Source organism: Crassostrea angulata, chromosome 6 (genome assembly GCF_025612915.1).
Source record: "Crassostrea angulata isolate pt1a10 chromosome 6, ASM2561291v2, whole genome shotgun sequence".
In the NCBI taxonomy this organism is placed as follows: domain Eukaryota; kingdom Metazoa; phylum Mollusca; class Bivalvia; order Ostreida; family Ostreidae; genus Magallana; species Magallana angulata.
In genome coordinates, this window is record NC_069116.1 from 60,151,824 (window position 1) to 60,175,418 (window position 23,595).

Below are 23,595 nucleotides of genomic sequence, written 5' to 3' on the forward strand. Positions count from 1 at the left end.
TTTTTTTTGCTAAATATTTTTGACGCTATTTTCTTTATTAGAAAATCAAAAAACGAGCTTTTGAAGAATGCAGTTGTTAATTCCGAATGCCTTTATTTTTTTCACCTAAAGAGGGCTAGTTGGTTCTGGCCATCGGTAGACTATTTTATTCTCCTGAAGAAGAGGTTTTTATTTAAGCATTGAATCCTTATTTTTTGAAAGATATGGTCTCATGACTGCAACGGTTTGTGCATACAAATTGAATAGTGCGCGCTAGCGCGTTATGAAAATTTGTTTGCACACACCGTTGCAGTTATGAGACCACATCTTTCAGAAAATAAGGATTTAATGCTTATATTTACGTTTTTTAACATTTGTTCTCTTTCCGCAAATATGATTTATTTAAAAAAATCTCGGCCTTATTCAACGAGTAATGCGTAATTAACGGAAGAGCCACTGGAACAGCCGAATTATGCTAACAAATATAGTGCACAGCGTTTTTAATTCAATTAACACAATTCATTTTTCATTCTGTAATTTGATGAATTTATATTTGGTATACTAAGAAATTAATCAATTGAATTCATTCAAATCATAAAAAAATATTTACATCCATGAAATATTAATCAGCCCACGTATAATTATATCAGGTCGTGATCCGGTTTGAAGTCGAGATGAGAGTCAGTCATGTTCTGAAGGAAAACTGAATGTATACATACGCACCAGATTGAGTGATTGGGTCTTCTGTGTTATGCGTAAATATCACTCAAATCTATCAATGCAATTTAATAGGAGGAAAGAAAGTAAATGTAAAGATATAGCACACTGTCTTTTTAGTTAATTCAGCATTTAATTTAGTTCTACAAAAGCTTAATGAAGGTGTACACTGACAATTGTTTGCTGATTAAATATAGCGCTTCTTGTAATATAGTTAGAGTGTATACTTGGAACTTATGGTCTACAGATAAATGTTGATACTTTAAATGTTATATTACTTACACTATAATTGTATCTATCTTTGTCTCCAACAAAGGGTTTGTACAGCTATTATTAAAGTGTTCCCAGTTTTTTTTCATTAAATCAAAAAGACAATTATTTTCATTTTAGGATAATTTAATATATATATTAACAATATTTAGTTAAAATATACATGTACAGTACAAAATATCAGATCTGATGGCAAATATCTATAAGAAATATAGAAGTCTGTAAAAAGTAAAAATAAAAGTAAGAATCAAAATATTTGGTTGAAAATGTGTCAGTAAAAAAGGCGACATGTATAAAGAAACCCTGTAAGGCTATGACATCGTAATGTCTAAAAAGACCGAACTATTGTGCTGTCTTAAAAGTCCATGACCGCTCCCTGCATAACTGTTGGTTTAATAACTGCTGTTGCACTTTCCTCCCTCCGCGGGTTTCGCTGGCTATTGTAAGGGGATGGAGATAAAGTCACGTGATTTTGATTCAATTTGGCATGCTGAGGAATATTGGTCTGTATGGAAGGGGCGTGGCTTCCATACGAGGTTAAAGGTTGATGCGTATTTGACGATTGCAGACTATAGTTTGAATTGCTTCCACTTTGTCTATCGTACACATGATTAAGGTTCCTGCGCGCGGTCTCCACGTTTGATTTGGCGTCCTTGTCGGTCTGAGTCGGAGTTTTGTGGTGTTTGTATCTGTCGAACACTGAGCTGCTGGCCGCCTTGCGTAGCTGGTCTGTGTAGCCATCAATGTCACTTAGACCCGTGCTCTCTCGAGAGTGAATCGGCTTTGGTACGGGAGCGTTCGAAGCATCACTTTTGTGTACGTCATAGCAATTGGAGAATTTGGAATGTAAGTAGTTTGGTACACTTTGTGACTGTTTGCTGTCGAGCTGACCGCCACTGTTGACAGGGGTCTTGACTAGGGTGGATTCGTTAGAGTGGGAGTTATACTGGGCTTTACCCTCGGAGTAAGGGTAGTCCAGTCGCGGGGGGAGAGGGGGCGGGTCTTCCTCGTTGTTACCGATCTGCTTGTTCTCATTTATTGGAATGGAGCTCGGCACAAAGTTCTTGGTTTTGTTCAAATTCCTGTTCACAGAGGTAGCATCGTTTGATGGTGTGTTCTTCTCAAATCGATTGATCAGAGAAGTGATGGCATGGTGTTGCTGCCCTCGGAGTCTCTCGGGAATGATCGGTTTCTCTGGGTCGTCGGTCGTTTGTGAGAGGTCCATGTGGCAGTGCGACCGCTGCATCTGCGGCGTCCGCGGTGGTTTTTGTGGTGGGACGTCTCTTTTTATTGCGTTGCTGCCCACACTGGCCGTCACCGGTTTCAGGTTGTTCTGTTGCTGATATAGCCTCTGCTGTTGCTGGGCCGCCTTTTGCTGCCGTTGATGAGCACGACCCAACGTGATCTTTACCGGCTTTTCTTCACTTGGTTTCGACGATGGGGATTCTGAATATAAAGCACTAAGTTCCTTTCTCCAAGATGATTCTTTCTTTGGGTCTCTTTGGGCAGGGGTGTTATCCACTGGAGGAGGAGGTCTGTGCTCGCGCATCGGTACCTTAAGATCTGTGTGTGACAAATCGGAGGGGGTCATTTCCGTGAGCTGTTGCGAACCCATTTCTGACTGGTATTTCATGGCAGACGACACGTCCAGTCGGACCTGCCTGGGGTTACTCTTTGATTTGTAACTTGGCGCGCTCCCTGAGTTAGGCTTAACGGAATCGTTGTCTCTAGATTGAAAAGAAATGTTGTGATGATCAGAATGAGTAAGGGGCGCCCGGGAGAGAACGGGAACACCTCTGTTTCTGTCAGAATCCGCCTCGACGTTATTGTGTTTTTCATTGTTATTAATATCACTCTTGGTAAACGGTCCAATCACATTCGGAGAAGCATACCCGTCCCTGTCCACCGACGCAGTAGTTGAGAATGGCGGAGTGTGGTACAGCCCCGCGTACTCAGTAGAGACGTCCGACCCGTCCCTTCCCGGGTGTCTCCCGCGTCGTGCAGCCGGCACCCGGTGGTCGAACGTCCGTCTGTCGGCGGAACTAGTGAATGGGTAATGACGTATACTGCTGCTGGACGTATCTAAATGCTGCCGATCGTCGCGGCCGAGGCTCGTCATGTAAGGGTCAATGTTATCAAAGTCTGTGGTTATCTTCAAAGGAGTAAACGATGGCGACACTTCCAGAGGTCGACAGAAAGCCTCGGGGGCCTCCGAGTTCTGGTGGACGCTGAGCTGACTTGGTCGTTTTGGCGTGTGGCCACTTGATGAGCCAGTTATCTTCTGAACAAAATTACTGCGTAGTTTGCTAAAGGTGGTGCTAGAGGGACGCTTCGCTTGCTGTTCCGGAGTTTCAAGAGTTCGACCGTCACACAGGGGTTTATTGTCATTACCTCTCTGGGGACGACCTGGCTCCCGTTTTAACCAGGTCTTAATGGAGAACGGTCCTTGTTTGTCCAGGAGCTTCTGATCGCCGGCGTCAGGGAGCGGCATTGGCGGCCTCTCGTCAATGGGATCCACAGGGACGTCCTGCTGTGGCCCGGGGACCATCTTCTCTATGTCCTCGTGGTTCTCATAGTTTGAAGAACCCTGTAGATGAGAGGGCTCCTGGTGGCCGTTCATCAGTGGCTGGGGCTTGTGAAGACTTGCAGGTGGTTCGGAAGTGAGAAGTTTGGGTGAGGAGGATGATGTTATATCCAGATCAGGCTTTTTCTGGCTTAAACTGGCTTTGTCTGGGGTTTCCTGAGGGGTTTTAGCGTCGACGGAATCTGCCCACGTGTTAGGCTGTTGAGGTTTGAGATTTTGATTACCGGATGGCGGCCCGTCAGGGACACTTCGATGTAGCGTGGTCAGACGACGAAGCATGCTGGCCCGGAAACTGTCGTAACCATGTGCCGAGTTCACAGACTGCAGGAAGAGTAAAGTAGACGTATCTAAGTTATAATGTCTTTAATGGTATATTGTTAATAATGTAAAGTGATGTGTAATGTATATAAAATAATTACCATTTGACCTTTGTATTTGAACTCGAATTCAAACCGGTCTTTTGAAATCTTTCTGTGAGCCAGCTTCCAATAGTATTTACAGTCGTGGAGAAACACAGCCCAGATTTGGAAAAAATCTTGTGGAGGACACTAGAAATGACATAAATATTAGACATATAGATATTAAACCACAACAAACAGTCGGAATTCTGTAGACAGAATAACTGAACACACACCTGAGGATTGTCGTACATAAAGTAGAGCTTGGTCTTTTCGAACACTTCCTTTGTTTCCCTGAGATGAGTATCGGCGTCCGTCATGACCTCTTGAGCTGCAAAGAATTAACCAGAACAGTAGGTAAATTCAACATTTAACTTGTTTTCAGATTGATGGCAAAAGTCACAAAACCATCGTTTTTAGTGATCTATGAGGGTTGGCACAAATAAACAAATTTTTACCTGAACTGAAGAAATGTTCGGCAACTGTCCGGAAGTTGTTAATGGAAGAAGATGACTCGGCCTTGGTCAGCTTTTCCAGAGTCTAAACGTTAACAACAGAATTTATAAAATCAGGTAAGGACAACGTGATACAGAGGGGGTATTCAGATAGTGCACGGTATTACATGTACCTTGTCCTGGAACGAGCGGAATTCCGCATGGAGCGAGGCCAGAGACTCGTGTATACTGTCAAAGGACACCTGAAATCAACCAACAAGCCTGTTAGTTTACTTTTTCAAAGCCTGTGTTTTATATCTGATGTTCGGTTATTTATTAGGATCTCTGGATTATGTACAGTCACATAGATTATTTTTTTCATAACAGAAACAGCAAGAATCTATTTATCATCGATAGTCAACATCGACTGCTTGGGGAAATAGTTAATAAAAAACAGCAATCAAATTGAATTAACTATTTACTGCTATGTTTTTCAACAACATTGCAGTAAATTATGGCAAAAGAAGATTTAAGGTGATTGTTTCTGACCTGCGCAGCGTGCCTCATGTTGGAGGGTTCGGGCAACCGGAAGCGCGTGGGACATCCGATGTCTATTTCCACCTCGTAGAACTGACAGTACATCTTCATAATGAACTCCAGCAGGTTCCCCTTGTCATCCTGTCAGAACACAACATAACAGGTCGGTAAGTTGGGGAACAACGAATTTATTCTTTATCAAATAAATAATTTGAAAACTTTACATATTGTATAAAGTGTACATATATTAGTCTGCTGTCATATTGTAAATTTTGAATTACTTGGTGGGTGTAAATACTAATTTTTAAACATAACAACTCATGTTTTATAAATTTTGTATTTACACCCACCCAGTAAATTCAAATAAACATGCCACTGCCCCTCAATGATTCTTGTATCATTGGTATCTGCGAATAAACATCTTTATGTAAGATTTTATCGCTCGCAGTGTCAGTGACAAAACACGTGTGATATCAGCAAGTTTAATTACAATATTGATACAGAAAATCTTCTTACAATTTTAAGAAATTCTTTCAGCATTAAAAGGACTAACAAAATCTTGATTATACATCTATCTACATTTGTTTGAAAATTCTAGGAAATCAAATGTAGATAGAAAATGTTCAAATTAATATAGAATATGATTGTCTATATTTTTATCCCTCCCAACAGTGGAGACTTACGATGTCCTTGATGTCCTTGAGTTTGTTCAGGATGTTGATGCTGAACCCGTCAGCCTGTCCATTCTGGGAGGATCCATTCAGGTAGTTCCCCACCGCCAGCAAGGTCTCCAGGAGATTCTTCAGGGACAAACTGAAAGGTCAAACACACGGTCAGCATGTATATCTGTACGTATACTTAAATACCATCTTAAAATCTCGTTAATTTATATCAAATTAACATTGTTGATTTTTGCAGTGCTTGAAAAAAAAATTGAATATTGCGACATTACTATTTGAGGGTACAAATATTTATTTCTTTTCTTAATGCTTTAGTAGAATTGGTTTACCTGTTAGTAATTTCGTCACACGCAGTGTGAAGCTCTCGGAGTTGTTGGTCTAAAAATAATTATCCATATAACGTCAATTCGTCAAATAATGTACATTAACATTAAAACATTAAAATAATAAAAAAACAAAGATTGAAAAACTTAAATAAGGAGTCAAAATTGGAAAAATCGAAATAAAAAAAAATCAAAGTTGGAATAATGAAGATACATAAATAAATCATAACATTTTAACTTTAGGTCAAAACTGGGTCATACCCATCTCAAACAGCTGCCACTGCGCCCTGTATCGGAACCGGAGAAAGTCGACACGCTCTCGGAAATGTTCCATTTTGGACAATTCATACAGAAGATACTCCGGATGATCCAAATTCCCTACGATAAACCGGTAATTCTTAATCTCAACCACATTTAAATAAAAGTACCGATAAGATTTTCTGAAGGTAGTATGGGATACTTCCATGTTGTGATGTACTATTTATCGAAATAAACAATAAAATCAAGTAATTTTATAAATAGTTACTTTCCCAAAAGTTGTCACCTACATGTAACAGCGTAGCACATTAATTGGGTTAGCGGGTTCACTATGAATCTGCAAGTCATGAATTCGAATCCCGCTGGGATTTTAAAATTTTTACCTATCCAAAGAAACTTTAAATGTATTTTTTAGTCAGATATAGTGAATTTGAAAATTCTAAACCAGTGAAATTTTTTTTTTTATAACAATGAACTTTAATTTATATCAATATCGACAGATGTCCCATACCACCTTAATCTCATTAAAATTTTAAAGTAACAAAAAGTATATCATATTTTCTTTAAAAAAAAGGATATTCAATAATTATTTTCCCCATTTATTATAACTACAAAATAGGCTTATAAATTAAAGCTCCATCGATACCTGGTCCTTTTCTCTTGACATAAGCATTGATTTTGTCCACATCAGAGCCAGCTCCGAATAGTTCCATCAGTTCGGCAAATCTAAATGTGTGTAAAATAATGTATCATTTTCTGCCATCTTATCGCACTCAGTAGGTTGAATGTCAGATCGTTTTCACAGATTAAACATGATTCCTTAAGAGGATTTCATTTCCTCCGATTAACCCCGTAACCCGCCACAAAACAACTTTACATGCACAAAGGAGATAAAATACTGGAGAAACATTTTGTTTTTAAATGATTATTTTTAATGTTTATTCCAGAGGAAAAAAAAAAACAATTTTCACTATATTTTGTGAAGTTTGCAAATCAAATGATCCCTCCTCATGTTAAAAATATATTTAATTCATCATCATTTGTATAATTAATTAAACCTGTTTCTCATGCAAACGACATGTACATGTATTGAGCACACACATTATTATTATAACTTCCTATTGTTAGTATGCGTATTTATTATATGTCGCCTATAACTAATACAGATTTCAGCAAACAAACTTTACTATACCTGTCCGTGTTGATGGGGGACACCTCTAGGCTGGTTATGGCGTGGGTCAGCCTAGACACGGGGTGGGGCAGGGCCTTCATTGTGAACGCCAGGCGACCCGACTTCTCTCGCTCCAGAATAGTGACCAACTAGTAATTAATAGAAAGATAATTATCAGACAAAGTCAGATTAGTTACCGCGGCCGGTACCAATGGGTAATCTTAATGGGTAACTTTCAGATAACAACCGCAGTATATTAGTATTTTCGGTTAGAATGACAAGTACGTTTTGTAGTTATTTCAATCAGTTTTCCATTACTCAACCGGTTATTAAAAAATCAATATTTTCCGACAAAGTGTCCATTTACTGGATAATCTACCGCAGATATTTCTACGACAAGCTCGGGCACCTGCTCTTTATCGAAAAGTTCATCAAGAGCAAACTATGATTTATCATCAGCGTTAAGAGCTTCATTAACGCAAAGTATTTGAATTTGAAATTTCATTTTATTAATACTACAGGTTGGCCCAGTCAGGACTGCATCGTATGTATTTAGTACGATATACCTGATGCTTAGTTTTCCCACGTTGTGCTATGACGTCACTATACAAGGATACTCCATTTGATGTAGTCCCATCTTGTTGCCGAAACAACCTATAAATGTCAAACACATGCACTATCAAAATTATTGAAACATGGACATTTTAAATACCATGATAGATCAATGCGAACAAAATCTCGTTGAATGCTGGACAATTTACTAAGAGGGCACTCCATTACAAACCTTTCTACTTCTTCGTTATCAATCTTGGGCTCCAACATACTGTGCCATATTGTACTGGTAGTGGGGGTTCTGTCCGGCTCGTCCCCTGAAAGAAACGAAGAAATTAGGTCAATGTGTGTTCACTCTAAGAAACAAGCTAAATGGCTCTCTCCATGGACCGGGGACACGGGGAGAGGAATGTAGTAGCACGTGTCTTACCGGGACGCTGGAGGATGATCCTGTTCCAGTCCAGGGCCTTCATCCTGACGGTTGGCCGGACCAGGGGCTTGTTGGGATACACCACGTTCCCCCTCCCGGGCCTTGGTGGGAGGGGAGGGGGGAGCTCCAGACTGTATGTGAGCGTGCTCTCCGGCTGTCGCCTCTCCTGGTCCAGTTTTGTATCTGTCAGACAAAAGTTGTGTCCATCAACATCAGCCTCTTTCATTGGTCGAAATTCTAATTTAACTCTCACAGAATCATGCCTTTACTTTTACAATACATGTGGAAGGATGCAGGAAATAGCGTAAGGGAGTGTCAATTGTAATGGTGGTAGATAAAAACTTTTTTTCGCATTAACTGTTTTATCAGATACTTTCACACCGATGTACATATTTTGGGTAATGAATTTAAAAGTATTAGATAAAACTTTTTTTTCATACACCAGTTCTGGACTACTCGGTGTCTGATCCAACAAAATGTTTCGCTGGAGGGCAAATATTCTTTGATCACCCAAACGTAAATGAGAAATGGAATTTTTCTCAACTTAACAATAAAATTTTTATGTAAAGAGGTTTGGTTTTCAATCTTACCTATTAAATTGAGTAAAGAGGATTTCTGAAAAACTCCGCACGAATTAGGTTTTGTCCCTGAGTTTTCAAGCATTTCTGCAATACTACGTAACTCCCCCATCTTGGTCATTAACTTAGACACCCTGTCCTCGTAGGATTTCACGATCTCCGTGTGGTCCCTCTTCATCCGTTTCATCTCCTCTATTAACTGTTTCTCGTTATCAGAATAACAATACTGAGAGTCTGGCCATCTCCGTGTGGCAGACGGCTCGCCCATCCTCTGGAAACTCCGATCGAGTTCCATTTCCAAGGAATGTCCCTCGGCTCTTTCTATCGACGTTTCCTCTGGGATCGCCTCGTGATCCCTGGTGGTCGCCATGGAGAACGGCGCCGACGCCCGCGAGGTGGTGTTCTTGTATTTGGAGTAGCTGTGTGATATAGTGTCTGCAGAGCTATCACTGGACGCGGTGCTCGCCCTTTGGATGGCCCACGGCGTCAGTGAGGCGTAATGTCCTGATCGGTCAACATCCGGGGTATTTTTAGTGTCCGGAAAATCTTCCTCAAGGTCTTTGAAGAAATCATTGATCAAAGATTTCTGTTTGGTTTCGGCCTCTGAAGAAACGGTGTCCGCGTTGTTGTTTCTGTTGATTGATGACGTAGGTTCTGATGACGTCATGCTTCGATAGTGCTTGTCCAGATGCTGATTCTCATCCTGCCACACATACAGCAGCTCAGAATCTTCGAAAAAGCGGGCACCATGAATACTTTTGATGGTACCCTTGCGAAACAGATCCTGAGCAAATTGTAATGCAGCAGTCCGCGTTTTGAACCTGACTGGATTTTGCACAATTAATGTCGTCACGAGGGACGAGCCTTTGAAAGTTCCACTCGTTCTTCCGGGGGTCGGTCGCTCAAACGCCTACAATGGGAAGGAAAACCATGAATTAACATTAGTACTACAAACACATACCAGCTGTTCTCAGGTATGGCATTCCTTCATGCTTTGGATTTATGTTGCTACACATGAATGATTTCGAGGTTATCTGATATTGCCGATATACTACATTAGAGGCTTTAAAAACATGTGTACACACAAACAAAGGCACAAAGATAGAGTTTCCTAAAATGGGACGACATTACAAATATTTATCGATGGAATTTTTAAACACGCACGCATGTAGTTATTAAATATTTGATTGCTTTGAAAGCAACATTCCAAGTTGTACTTCTAAATGCAGCAGTTTAGTTGTTGCTGGAAAAAGGGAGGGGGAACAGTGCTGTAAATTAGTTTATATTGATGGGTATAGCGAGGCAGTACTGTAGCATTGTTGGTAGGTTAAGCCGTGCAGCACTGTGACTGCGTTACCTGTTCGGAAGAGTTTATCCAGTTATATATGGCTTGTTTCCTATAGAATCGAGCATTCTCATACAAGTCGTCCCCCTGATGCCGCTGTCTGTACGTTTTATTGGGGCTAGTTGCATCGCGAATCTCTTTGGGTTCAGCATGTTTTGGGGGACCTTTGTCGTGTACGAACTGTGTGCCAGACTCTACGCTAGCGTGGGGGTCCCTGACTCCTCGCGAACTGCTCACATTGTCCCTAGAAGAGGTCATGCGCCTATATTCTTGCGCCAGTTGCTGTACATTCCTGTATGTTGGTTGTCCCGAAACTCTGCTTAGGCCACTTAATTCCTTCCTCGAATACATGATTCAAGCACAACACTGAATGCACCAAATCAGATATTTGTGAAAGTGAAAGTCCAGCAAACAGTTGAAAAGGTATTCGATTATCAGTATCCAAAACAAAATCGTTGTTGATGTTTCACAAACCCGATCAGACATCGGACATGATATACCGGCATGTTATTCAATCCGTCATAACTGAATTCATTGAATACCTGTGGAGGTTTTAATTTTACTGCACACACCTAGGCGGCCTTCTGTTTTCTACTGTTTTACATATGTCCTCCAGATTCCTTTTTATGTAGCACTTAGTAGATAATCTTTCTACATTTTTTGTTCTTTAAATCAAGACATTAATCGTACACTCGCCCAGATTCCAGGTTGACAACAAAAATTCAGAAGAACATTCTCCTGTCGTCCCAAAAGAATCGTCGGCAAAGAAATTCCAGTTCACAATAATCTTAAACAAACATAGTTCTTGGGATCTGCGAATGCTACCTCATCATTTTATCTATAGAGAACTAATCCGCGCTAGTCTTTTTTTTTTACTTTCCCGGTCTTTGGCTGTACAAGGTGCGTCCATTGTGTTTGTCCGGCGATCGATCCATCCACACTTTGTCCTCGTCAGGTCTCTATAAATGCCAGAGCTCAGAACAGGACCGATTTCTTCCCTAACTCACGGTAACTCGGTCTGTCTCTTTGTCAGCACTAGCCGGTCTCCAGTCGGGTGTTAGATCGACACAGTTCAAGTGGATTTAAGATGAGAAAGTTATTCTATCCATTGCAGCCCCGTGAATAATGGAGAGCGGTAGGCCTCCCGAACCTTTCACGACTCGTCTTTTTTATATGTTGTGACAGACGACGGGTTCTCCTTAATATGTCGCCGCCTGTGAAACCGACCCCTTGTTGTACACCAATTTATATAAATAAATTTCCACTAGATAAATTTTCTCTATTGCGACCTAAACAACTTATGCAAATGAGTTGACGGGTCGGCCTAATCATCAAGGTAACAAGAACTCTTCAATAGATTTCGACTTCATACGTATATATATTTCAAACAAGTGTCAATACAACTTTTAAATCGAAAAATTGTAAAGGTTCACATAGGAGACTGAGCGAGCAAACACTAGTTCCGCTTGTCTGGAAGAGCATGTGTTTGCACAAAAGATTTAGAGTGTAAGGATCCCTATACGCTATCGTTTGGCATCTATACACTTTATTGAAATAATCAATTGATTAACTTTTTAACATTGTGTAAATCCCCCGGTAACCTCTGTGTTGACATCCACCGCGTTCTTTCTGGTTTCACAAAGAGTGGTCATGGAAGGGTGCGCTAACTGTTAGAGAGAGGAGGCAGACAGGGCTGGTCACGTGATACTTATCTTGACGGCAAAATCAGATTTAAATCTCACCTTCTCAAAAAAAAATTGCCAGAGTTCACCTGAGATAATTGGAACACTTAAGTTGCTGTGCAAAAGACAAGTATTAACATTTTTATGGTTATGTGTTTCAGGAGACCATTAGGGTTAATACCAAGCAAAATGCTCCATCAAATTGATCGACTTTGTTTAATAAAGTAACTCTTATTTGGATATAAAGATCATACTCAAAATTCTTAAACCGCACTACAGTATCCAAACTATACGCATAAAGCAAATGCAAACATTCCTAAAGCTCCCAATATGCATGTATATACATTACCCTGCATGAATGCAAGACATATAATACCTGTAAACAAACATACAACCTGTGCACAATATATATGTAGCCGTGGTTATATAATGCATTTTACATTCCGGAAAGCCAAATAACGAAAATTTGTCAGGTTTACCTTCGGAAACCACATCCTGCGGAAAACAACAATCGCCAAAATGTATTTTTGTTACATCCACAACTACATGTATCTATAAAACTAATCACCAGACGCCATCATTTTGTATAAATACTGCAGCAACCGTATCCATGCTGCAATTGACTGTGTATGTAACATGTAGGAAATCGGTCAAAGTTTAGACATCCGAGTTTGCCATTAAGTTGTCCAAGTTTATGTCACTACAATAACTACTCCCATCTAATCGTGTTAGCGGGTCACAAAGGCACCGTTAGAGGTAACGGTTTAATGACTAATCTCTTACATCAATCAGTTTATGCCAATATGAATTTTTGATTGAAGATAATCTAATTAAAGAAACGCACGAGATTAGCAAGGTTTATACACCTACACATCAAGGCCCTTCTGGTCCTGAGTCACTAGAGTGAACGCGGGGTGGAAATAGCAGGCCGGTGTGTAATGCCAGAAAGTGTGCCAATTTGTCACATTCACACGCCATTTAATTAATAAAGTAGCAGACCTCTTTCTCTAGACTGGAACGTACAATAAGTTCTTTCTTAATCACTGACCGCAAGTTCTGTGGAAAAGTGCTTGCTAATAAATCATCGATAGCGGTAGGTTCAATGAGAAAACAAATTAAAAAGAAACCAAACCTGGGTCTTTTTTCACACTACCAGGCACCAATATGAGACAATAAGGAATCAATATATATATATATATATATATATATATATATATATATATATATATATATATATATATATATATATATATGGCTCCATGCAGTCCACTTGCAGAACGTCCAACACCCCGGGGTAACGCACAAAACTGTACCCCGCAATGCACAGTGTCAGCCACCTCCACACCCCGTAGTCCCTGTGGGTCACTCAGCGAGACTACCTGGTCATCAGTCCCGTCAAGGTAAAGCTGTACCCCTCGGTCTGTTTTTCTGGGGCTTCAATGTATACATGTTTGCCAAACAATGTTGTTTGTGTGTACATTGTGTCTCTGTTTGGTCATTACAGAAAAGAAAATAATTGAAGGGGGATATCTAGGCCGTAATCGGCCGAATCGTGTCTGTCCGAGATTGACAAATGTTTAGCCCTGCAGGCTCAAACACTGCACTGTATATTAATACTGAAGGCCCTTAATTGGTTAATAAAGAAATTGAATTGAATTGTAAGTCTGTATTTGCATGCAATTGGTTTTCCTTTATCCTATATACAGGTTATCAAAGAAATTAACCATGCGACATTGAAGTCTGGACACGACAGAGTCCGGGCATTCAGCTACCCTTTCGGTTAAACAAAATTTACTTTTGCTTATATATTTTTGTGGGACTTTTTACTCAAAATCTATCATACCAGCCTGAATGTAAGCATTTCCTTAGTTTTTCCCATAATTGTCTCTCAAATACCAAAATCCCATGGAAGAATGATGGGATTTTTCATCCCATCTCAAATTCCATCAGAATCCCATGGGAGAAAAAGTGCTGTTGGATAAATTGTCCCACCATTGTTAAAAGATGGGATTAATTATCCTATATAGGACGAACGCTGTTATTAACAAATTTTTCAATATTGATCAATTCTTTAATATAAAAAAGACCGGAAATGCAACCGGTTTGTGTTTCCGGTTTTGTTTGTTGTTTCTGCAGCATAATTAAATGCTTATAAACCTTTTTGTTAAATTGCCTGAGACATGTAATTCTATTCTTGCACATTGATAATAGTAAAGGAATTGACCGTCGCTTTTGAGCAACTCGGTCCACGATTTAAAAGGAACTAATTGATCGCAGGATGTTGTCATTCATTACAAAATGTCATAGAGGCTGTCTATTTAAATACCAATTTAAATCTCAACAGAAGGTTTGCAACAGATGGCTGTTCAATAATTTTGCGTATAAGAGTGTTTATCTCCGCTAGCTACATGTATACTGAGGGAAAATATTTTAAAGGTAATATAGTAAAAGTTAATATTCCATGTGTTCATATTATCAAAGTCACTTGACATTGATTATTCTCAGATGTTAATTAGAATAAAAATGCATCCAGCAATATCACTATAACTAAACAATCAATAGCTGATTTTTATCGGACGTTTTTGTATGGAGTTGTTTTTACCTTTCTTGTATTGGTAAAATGGTTCGGTGGCGGCAATGTGCGCTTTTTCCAATCTTCATTCTCACAAGTTTTGATTTTCACTTTGGCTCCAAAACAGATGTCCCTTCCCATTTTAGTCCTGATTTAAATCCTATTGTATCCTTTGGTTTGAATTGCGACTCATTCTAAGAACGGTGGGACTAAGCCAATGTGAATGCATGCGCTTATTATTGTAATCCATTATGGTGTGCATGCGTATTGAGTCCGTTAAATCCCTCACCCGACATGCAAGCACGTGCCACTCCGGAGTATCCAATCCAGTAATCAGAAACAGTCGATGGATGTCCGGGGGAAAACCTCTCCATAATGCATGCAGGTTCTCCGTCCGGTGCACGTTTTTGATTGAGATTTGCCTCGCTCCCAAACACAGCCACGCAACGCAGTGTGGATTTTATCTTGATAACGTCACTTCTAATAGGTAGAACCGGAAATTTTTCAGCGCTCGAGAAATATTTACATTTTTACCTGTCCTGAATGAAAATGAAGAGCGGCCTATAATGTCTCGCGGTGTAAATGTGTACACAATATTGGACTCAAGTAGGGGGGACACTAGCAGTGTTTTGACGGGGTCTCTTTGCAGATGTCCAATTTGTTTCCAGATTACTGCGTTTCAGTGTTGAGAATCGATAAAGCAAATCATTTGTGAGGTAACAGTGTTAACTAGTTTTCCGGTTTGTTAGGGTTTCCTACTTTCAGTTCACGCGGTCCATTTGAAATTCCAAAAGGTACCGGAAATACCATTGATCAAATTTAATTAAGATTTTAAATATTATGAATAACCAAATTACTTGTATTCAATTGGCTACATTTTTCACTTTAGATTTTGCACGTGACCATTCAATAGATGTTCATCATTCCTTAGAAACAGAAAAGATATTATAGGTGGGGTGAACTTTCTGTCGGTTTCAATTATGTAATACACTAATTTTCTTGGATCCACCATCCCTTCCCAAGTCCAGCTTTTTAATTTTCATTGCTGAATTTGAGACGGTCATTTTGAAAGGATAACGCACTTTGTGCTTCTCTCGTTGGTCCGTTCGGTGGAGTGCCCGAATAACATGTTATTTATTTCGAGGGGTCTTTACTTCACCGGGAGAGGGCGTTTGGCCCTAGTCCCACTCCCTCAGCCACCATTTCGGGAAGGTACTCTCGATAGACTTCTTGTTCTAACGTGCTGGGAACTGAAGGGGGGGGGGCTCACTCCATGTATATATATTCAGAACAAGTGCGTCGTTTGTTGAAATAACATCGTTGAACATTAACTTGATTGTGTGTAAGGACCCTTGTACCACCATGTATTGGCGGTCTAAAATTTATTGCTTCACGGGAAAAGATAAACCGGCAAACCTTTGTGTTTAGAAATAACTTTTTGACCGCACATTCCATCGGCAGAAAAGATTCGGGTATATGAAAAGGCATTTGACGGGTAGTCTTAACCTCTCAGCAAACAATATGGGGCCTGTTTCAATTACAAATCGTCAACTATTTGCACGCAAGGTGCAGTTTGTCAACAGAGGGCCATTTATAATCCTAATCTCTCCAACATTCACAATTAAGGAAACTCAACATTTCAGGATCATTATTTTGGTTAATTGATAGCTTTCCTTAAACATGATTACTTCTCCTTTGTAATTTCAAGGGCTGCGGAGATAATCGGCTTAAAAGAGAAAATCTTATTTTTGCACTGTCCTTTCGTGTGAATTGTTTTACTTACCTGGAAGAGAAATCTTTCCTTACGGGAATCTCACACAAAGGCTCGCCGATCCCACAATGCAGGGTTAATCTGGCAATCACAATAGATTTTAACTCGTAAATTAAACAATTACAACGCCGATCGCTTTTGAAAAGAACATAGATAGCAATAAACCAACACAGGGATTATAGATTTCTTTTCAAGAGATTCTTCTTTTTTCAAGTGAGGAATTTACTAAATGTACAACGCCATTCCAACTTCAGGCGGTTTTTTTTTTGCGTTTTGCAGTGTCATATACATGTATAGGTACTTGACACCTCGTATCGTATTGAAATATTACTGTATAAGTTTTAATATGTACACTTCATATAAAATTGAACGAAATGAGATCAGCTACAAAACGTTCAGTGTCGAATCGTAAATGTTGAAACTACTCCTTAGGAAAAATATAAAAATTATAAAATGACAATAAGGGATTGTATAATTTACTTACAAAAACTAGTACTGTATCGATCTAAGAACAGACCAGTCTGTGGGATAGGAATGTTAATAAACACCTATTGCACACCTTTAATTAAGCCGTGCTCGTGATGTGACCTACATGTACAATGTGTCCCCCGGGGTTAAATATGTGTATAACGTAGACAAACACAAATTTGTATAACAAAAAATGAAAGCCTGTAAAATCGAATTCTTGGTGAATATATAAAAAGACTTTTATAAATGGAGAGGAAAATTCTAAAACAAGTCTTACCAGTTATGGGTTTCGTTAACTGACCACCGAGACTCACAAAGACACTAGTTGTACTAAGTAGTAAATGCACGGCGGACACTAATGGACTACACGACACTTACTGCCCGCTGTGTTAGTCCTCTGTCAGTGAGATGTTCGGACCCACACCAAGACACGGACCCCTACTCACGGGCACGGGTCGCTCTAGTCAGTCCCGGTGTCGAACTCAGTACAACCCATTAAGGAAATTAACACAACGTGTTCGGATACGACCCTCTCCGGTCGGCCATTCATGAAAGGCAGGGAATACCTACATAATTACCTAAAGGAGAGGGCCTTTTAAATGGTAGAAATTGTCTCAATGTCAATGGAGGAGCGACCTAAAAACACCCCCATTGTAAAGAAGTATTTTATCTATCATAGATTGAATGCCGGTGTGTCCATTACCCTCTGGTCACACACGGGCCGTGGATGGGGGGCCAGGGGATGCACGGAACATTTCAATGGTCCGATATTATCAATTTATCACCGATTGATGGATGGATGGATGGATGGATGGATGGATGGATGGATGGATGGATGGATGGATGGATGGATAGATAGATAGATAGATAGATAGATAGATAGATAGATGAGAGTGAGAATGTGTAAGGGTTTCTAAGTTTTTTGATCTAGTATCAATGAAGAATTTTGGTTAGGACATATAGCAACAGTACTATCATTTTTAATGACGTGAGGGTGCACATGTTCATTTTTTCGGCCCATGCATAATTCATTATGTGTTATGGGTGCGCGAACTTAGGTGTGATATTACGTCTGGATCTGAGTTTTTCCAGTTAAGAATCTGCTGAGGTGATACGCATTCCTCAGGTATTGACACAGGTGAATTTCTGACCTAGCAGTGAGATTAAGGTAATATGATGTCACGAATGATCGGTATTAAATGTCGTCTGTCAGTTTTCTTGGCGGGATTTGTCACCGATTTGTACAAAAACAAGAACAACCACATTGGGTGTGTATATACATATCGCCGCTTTATGTTCGGGACTGGGCCAATTCTCCATTAAATATTATTTCGATTACACTCAATATTGATCATCCATTATTCTGATAAGGATACTTACAGCCTTTTAAAGTAAAAAGGGTTTTTTCTCTCGATTGAAAAACATCAAAGAAGAAATACCTACATCTTGATTTAGAATTTGAGTAAGTGTAGAATCTGTTAATTTGGTTTGCTTTGAAGTTTATGTGTGGTAAATTATTAAGAATGATCGACGTTCATGCTCCAGCTACAAGGGCTTGTCATGAACCCCTCAGAGACAGGAAACTTTATATCACCGAAAAAAATAACTAGAATTCGGGGTTCAGGATTAAATTTCTATGGGTTGCGAGACGATGTCATGTGCATTCTTTTGGTTTTTGGTTTACAAAGGGCTATCTCAAAGATCTTTGGGGGCGATCGGGAGAAATGCAATACTAGCCTAGCTTTACTCAAAACCACTGGCTGAGCTACCACACTGGTGCACCCCATGCAGGCTATATCTTGTGAAATATGTCAGATTGAGGTAGATACGTGCTTTTGTTTTGTCTATATATTACTACATTCCGATTATCCATATCATTTTAAATAAGAAAACAAATACATACAATGCAATTGCACTTTGTTTGTATATTTACATGTCTGATCAATTTGTACGGGGTTAGACATCTCTTCTAATCATTATATATGCACAGCTACCGATTGATATCATAATACATATGACCGTTCTGTTAATATAAACAAAAGAGCAGAAAAAAAATATCAGACTGAAAAATAAAAGCCATTGCATACCTTGTGTGGGGATGTCCGATTATATCCTCCGATTAAACGTATAACAACTTAAATGAGAACTGGCCCTGTCTTATTGTGTTTAAATGGCTCTGAATTGTCCCAGGAACCAAGAGGGAATCATTCTGTTATAAGTCTAACAACACACATCGTAAAACCCTCATACCTACTTAAACCGGGGCCTTTGTCAAAATAGTCGGTCCCGCTTGATAAAGCGATATGAATGAGAGACGTACACGGTCAAGAATTCCCGCTATCCGCTAATGACAATACGATCCGGAATGTCAACTTGCCCTGGGGGTTCTAGACTTTACACATGCCACCGTTACTTACCACCTATTAGTGTTGATTATGTTATTTTCTATTATAATGTATAATGATATCAAATGTACCAACAGTGGGCCTACGATTTGGGTCTTGTATAGAATAACAAATTAATTGGTGTAATTTTCTCTGAATCACTGGACTGTTGATAAGTCAATTGTCGGTACCGCTGGGGGTGGAAATGCAGTGGACTTAAAAACATGCCCACCCAGCGGGTATACGATGTCTGGTCCACCCCGCGGACATCAGGCCTGACTTGTGTTTTATTTGGAAGTCTACTAGAACTTGTGGCCGTATCAGGTCAAGCCCCTTTCCAACTGAAGAAGAATAATTTTATTTAATTTTTGAAAAATGATTTCATATTGAAAAATTGATTTCTTAGTGAGTATGGTATTCTTTAATCAAGAAAAAAGTGTCTTGGTCACAAAGTTTAGAGTGAAGAATGTGTTAATTGATTCACAATGTAATTATCAAATGAACAAGCGGGAAGTTTGTGTGGAATTTTCCTAAAGACCTTATAATTAGATAATAACGATAACATATAAAAGAAATATTACACAATCGTAGCCAATTAAAAACAAAATAAATTATTCGTCATTGCAAAATTGAAGAAAAAATACTCAATTTTGAAATAGAAAACAAATTCCAAATTTATGTATTTCATACTTTTTCTTTCTTTCAATTTAATTTGTGTTGAATATATATACCTATGATAAATAATTATTTTCACATGTATATACATATTAATTTCATATATATCAATCTGGGCAGAATTTAAATCAGAACAAAAGTATATTCTAAACAGATTTTTCTTAGTCTCATAAGCTGCTTTCGAATCCTTTTTATAATTATCTAATACTAATTCCTTCTGTGCATTCATGTATGTATCAATATATGTTCGCAATCAAATAATATTTAGATTCTCACTATATAACTCTATATAGACGAATAGTCAATAATTGTAATATCAGCTCGTCCGAAAAATATTGACCGGTCAATATTTTTTAGATATTGACCGGCTAGGAATAATATCTAGAGAACATTCCCTCTATTTCAAATAATCGCCTCTGATTTGTTGATTCGTAAACGGTAACGTAAATAATTCTTCGCGACTCCAAAACAATGTGACGTCATAATAGACAGTCAGTCAAGGCGAGTAAACAACGAACGCGCAATGCAACGGTTTGCTATCATAACGGATATAAGGATTTGCGAATTACTGTGAAGTAAAATCAGGTAGAACACCTGTCTGATAATTCTTACGGTCGGCGGAATATCACAAGTGACCGTTTGATGCTGACGATATTTTGGAAATGAACTTTGCACAAAATTGAATTCGTGAATTCTTTGTTGAGCTGAGAAAATTACGGCGATCTGTTTTCAATTAATTTCTTAAATTTTTGTTTGTTTCTTCATATAACAAAACAAATGTTGACTGTGTTTTCGGGCAACATTGATTATATTAGCCCCCTTGGGACGAAAGTTTTGCCCTCCGCTTCGCGTCGGGCAATATTTCGTCCCTCGGGGGCTAATATAATCAATGTTGCCCTCAACCCCAGTCAATATTTGTATATTGTTATATTCAGTAGTATATTCTCACTATATAACTCTATATAGACGAGTAGTCAATAATTGTAATATCAGCTCGTCCGAAAAATATTGACCGGTCAATATTTTTTAGATATTGACCGGCTAGGAATAATATCTAGAGAACATTCCCTCTATTTCAAATAATCGCCTCTGATTTGTTGATTCGTAAACGGTGACGTAAATAATTCTTCGCGACTCCAAAACAAGGTGACGTCATAATAGACAGTCAGTCAAGGCAAGTAAACAACGAACGCGCAATGCAACGGTTTGCTATCATAACGGATATAAGGATTTGCGAATTACTGTGAAGCAAAATCAGGTAGAACACCTGTCTGATAATTCTTACGGTCGGCGGAATATCACAAGTGACCGTTTGATGCTGAGGATATTTTGGAAATGAACTTTGCACAAAATTGATTTCGTGAATTCTTTGTTGAGCTGAGAAAATTACGGCGATCTGTTTTCAATTAATTTCTTAAATTTTGGTTTGTTTCTTCATATAACAAAACAAATGTTGACTGTGTTTTCGGGCAACATTGATTATATTAGCCCCCTTGGGACGAAAATATTGCCCTCCGCTTCGCGTCGGGCAATATTTCGTCCCTCGGGGGCTAATATAATCAATGTTGCCCTCAACCCCAGTCAATATTTGTATAGTATTGAATGATAAAAAAAGCTAAATTCAGTCAATATAAAAAAATGTAGAAATCTAAAATCACTCATGTTCTTTGAAAACTTTGAAAAATATCAAATCTTCTGCGATAAAAACCGGGTTACTGGGGGTAATAAACTGACCATGTAATGCCCATATTAGTACATGTAATATGGGTGCACATATGATTCAGTAAGACTTTAGAATTTTAATTTTAAAAAAGTTGATCAATCCATTTTTTCTTCAAGTTCTCATGATCAACTGTGTTTTTGTCTTTATTTGATTTTGATAAATAAATAATGATTTACACAGTATCGAACATTTAAACTGAGAAATTAAATGACACGATAAATGACCTTTATTATCCTTGACTTCTGCTCAGGAGCTGCCCGCTGCCATTATTTTAAGCATCGATTTCTTTTTTTTTTATTTACACCCCCACCCATTCTTTCCCTTCTCTTAAATACTTGAGGAAGAGTACAAATTGATAGAGACTGTTGATATCTGTGTATTGAAGATTCTTTCAAACCACGGGGTACTACGCCTATAAGATAAAACCTTTTGAGAAGCTGAGCTCATTGACTATTCCTCATTTCTTATCGGGGGGGGGGGGTGGGGGGTGGGGGGTGGGTTACATGTAGATACTTGTACTAATGCAGTCATATGTTAGGTTGTTATTAAACACGGAGAGTTTCATCGGTTCCATGGTGTAGTGGTTATCACGTCTGCTTAACACGCAGAAGGTCGCGAGTTCGAGCCTCGCTGGAACCTAGTTTTTTAAAGGTTTTTATTTAAAACACAAATTGATTTCTTGCTCTTGCACCAGAACAGAATGTATTTTTAACATATGATTCAAGGGATATTTAGATAAATGAATAAGAAAAGTATTCAACATATTCTGGCATATGAAATAGTAACGTTTTGTTTATTTTGACTGATAATTAGCTCTTTGATAAGAGTTTTGACATTCACTTGGTTTTTCGCATTTTGTTACATATATACAGCGTGACTATGCATTTATTATAATGAATAATTGTCCAGATTTAATGATTTTTTTTAATTATGCATGAAATTTAAGTTTTTAATAAAAAGCAATATTTTCTTAACCCCCACCTTCCCCTATACTAGTACATTCGATCATTAATGTATATATATGATTCCTTGGTAGAATATATGAAGCTAATAAAAAGATTTTGTTTCTTAACTTGTTAAGGTCTTCCGTTTCTAACGGAAGACCTTTCTATTATTGTGCTGGTTAAGATTATTCTTATTTTTCTTTTTAGGGTTTTCCGTTTTTCAACGGAAAACCCTTCTGTTATTCTACTGTTTCTTATTATTATTTTTTTTTTTTATCCGCAAATTTTGTGTAGGCCATTTCTCGTACATTTGTTGTCTGATTGTTATGAAACTTTCAGGGTATGTAGACAATGTTAATATCTAGGGACGTTTTTTTCAAATTTTTAAAATTCACTTCCGGTTATGAGTTATTGCCCTTTAATTGAAAATTGGGGGGTCTTTTGTCCAGAGTTGATCTCGGGAACTACAAAAGATAGTTGCATGAAATTTAGCAGAATTGTTGGTAACATTTTATAGTTTTGCTGGCATGAAAATTTTGGCAAAATGTTTTTTAGTTTTTAAGCTATTTGCCGGTAAAGTTTAAGGTTTTGGGGGGACTGAAATTTTGTTGCTTTTTGTATAATAACCTTTAAACTAAAAATAATTTGTTAATACATATAGAACAAAAGTTGTTAAGAATAACGAGAGCTTTCATTTAAAATTACGAAAAAAGGGCTGGCCCCTATAATTAGGGGTCAGCAGCTCATACACGTATTTTTCTGATAGCAAAAATCGTTATCATTTTATGAAAAAAAAATTAATTCAGTTATTGTTAATATATTAAATAATGTCATTTGGTATCAAATTTAAAAAGTTCTGTGCCCTATTTTTTTCAAATTTCATAAAACAAATATGTGTGAATCGTACATGAACGAGTTAATTTGTCTACATAGACACACAAGCGAACAAATGCCGTTTTAAGGCCCAGGCATTTACTGCATTACATTGTGTTGCGTCTTAGATAAATTGTTGTAATTCAATTTCATTTTTTTTTCATCTAGGCTATATCATTTATGAATTCAACTACTTTTTTAACACGTTCTAATCGGCCACGCAGAACAAATGTTTGCAATGTTTGTC

At 38.4% G+C, this 23,595-nt stretch overlaps 1 protein-coding gene and 1 non-coding gene across 7 annotated transcripts; one reads left to right on the forward strand and one right to left on the reverse strand.

Annotated features, from left to right (window-relative positions):
* Positions 1-1,194: 1,194 nt before the first annotated feature.
* On the reverse strand, positions 1,195-19,040 carry LOC128188141 (uncharacterized). Of its 6 annotated transcripts, none has more exons than XM_052859006.1 (17): positions 18,837-19,040; positions 16,294-16,362; positions 8,924-9,821; positions 8,334-8,516; positions 8,136-8,220; positions 7,918-8,005; positions 7,373-7,500; positions 6,827-6,906; positions 6,184-6,300; positions 5,929-5,977; positions 5,603-5,732; positions 4,932-5,060; positions 4,577-4,645; positions 4,407-4,488; positions 4,185-4,279; positions 3,970-4,098; positions 1,195-3,871 (listed from the first exon to the last, which is right to left on the reverse strand). In XM_052859006.1, exons 3-17 carry the CDS (start codon positions 9,576-9,578, stop codon positions 1,322-1,324), a joined length of 4,569 nt encoding a protein of 1,522 aa, XP_052714966.1. In that variant the 5' UTR covers positions 9,579-9,821; positions 16,294-16,362; positions 18,837-19,040; the 3' UTR covers positions 1,195-1,321. The 6 variants fall into 6 exon arrangements, with proteins under 6 accessions (XP_052714966.1, XP_052714965.1, XP_052714964.1 ...); XM_052859005.1 differs by lacking the exon at positions 18,837-19,040 and adding an exon at positions 17,027-17,294; XM_052859004.1 differs by lacking the exons at positions 16,294-16,362; positions 18,837-19,040 and adding exons at positions 12,418-12,433; positions 14,541-15,625.
* Positions 19,041-22,097: 3,057 nt separating this feature from the next.
* Positions 22,098-22,170, forward strand: Trnav-aac (transfer RNA valine (anticodon AAC)). The gene has a single exon. It is a non-coding gene; the product is annotated as a tRNA-Val (tRNA).
* Positions 22,171-23,595: the final 1,425 nt, after the last annotated feature.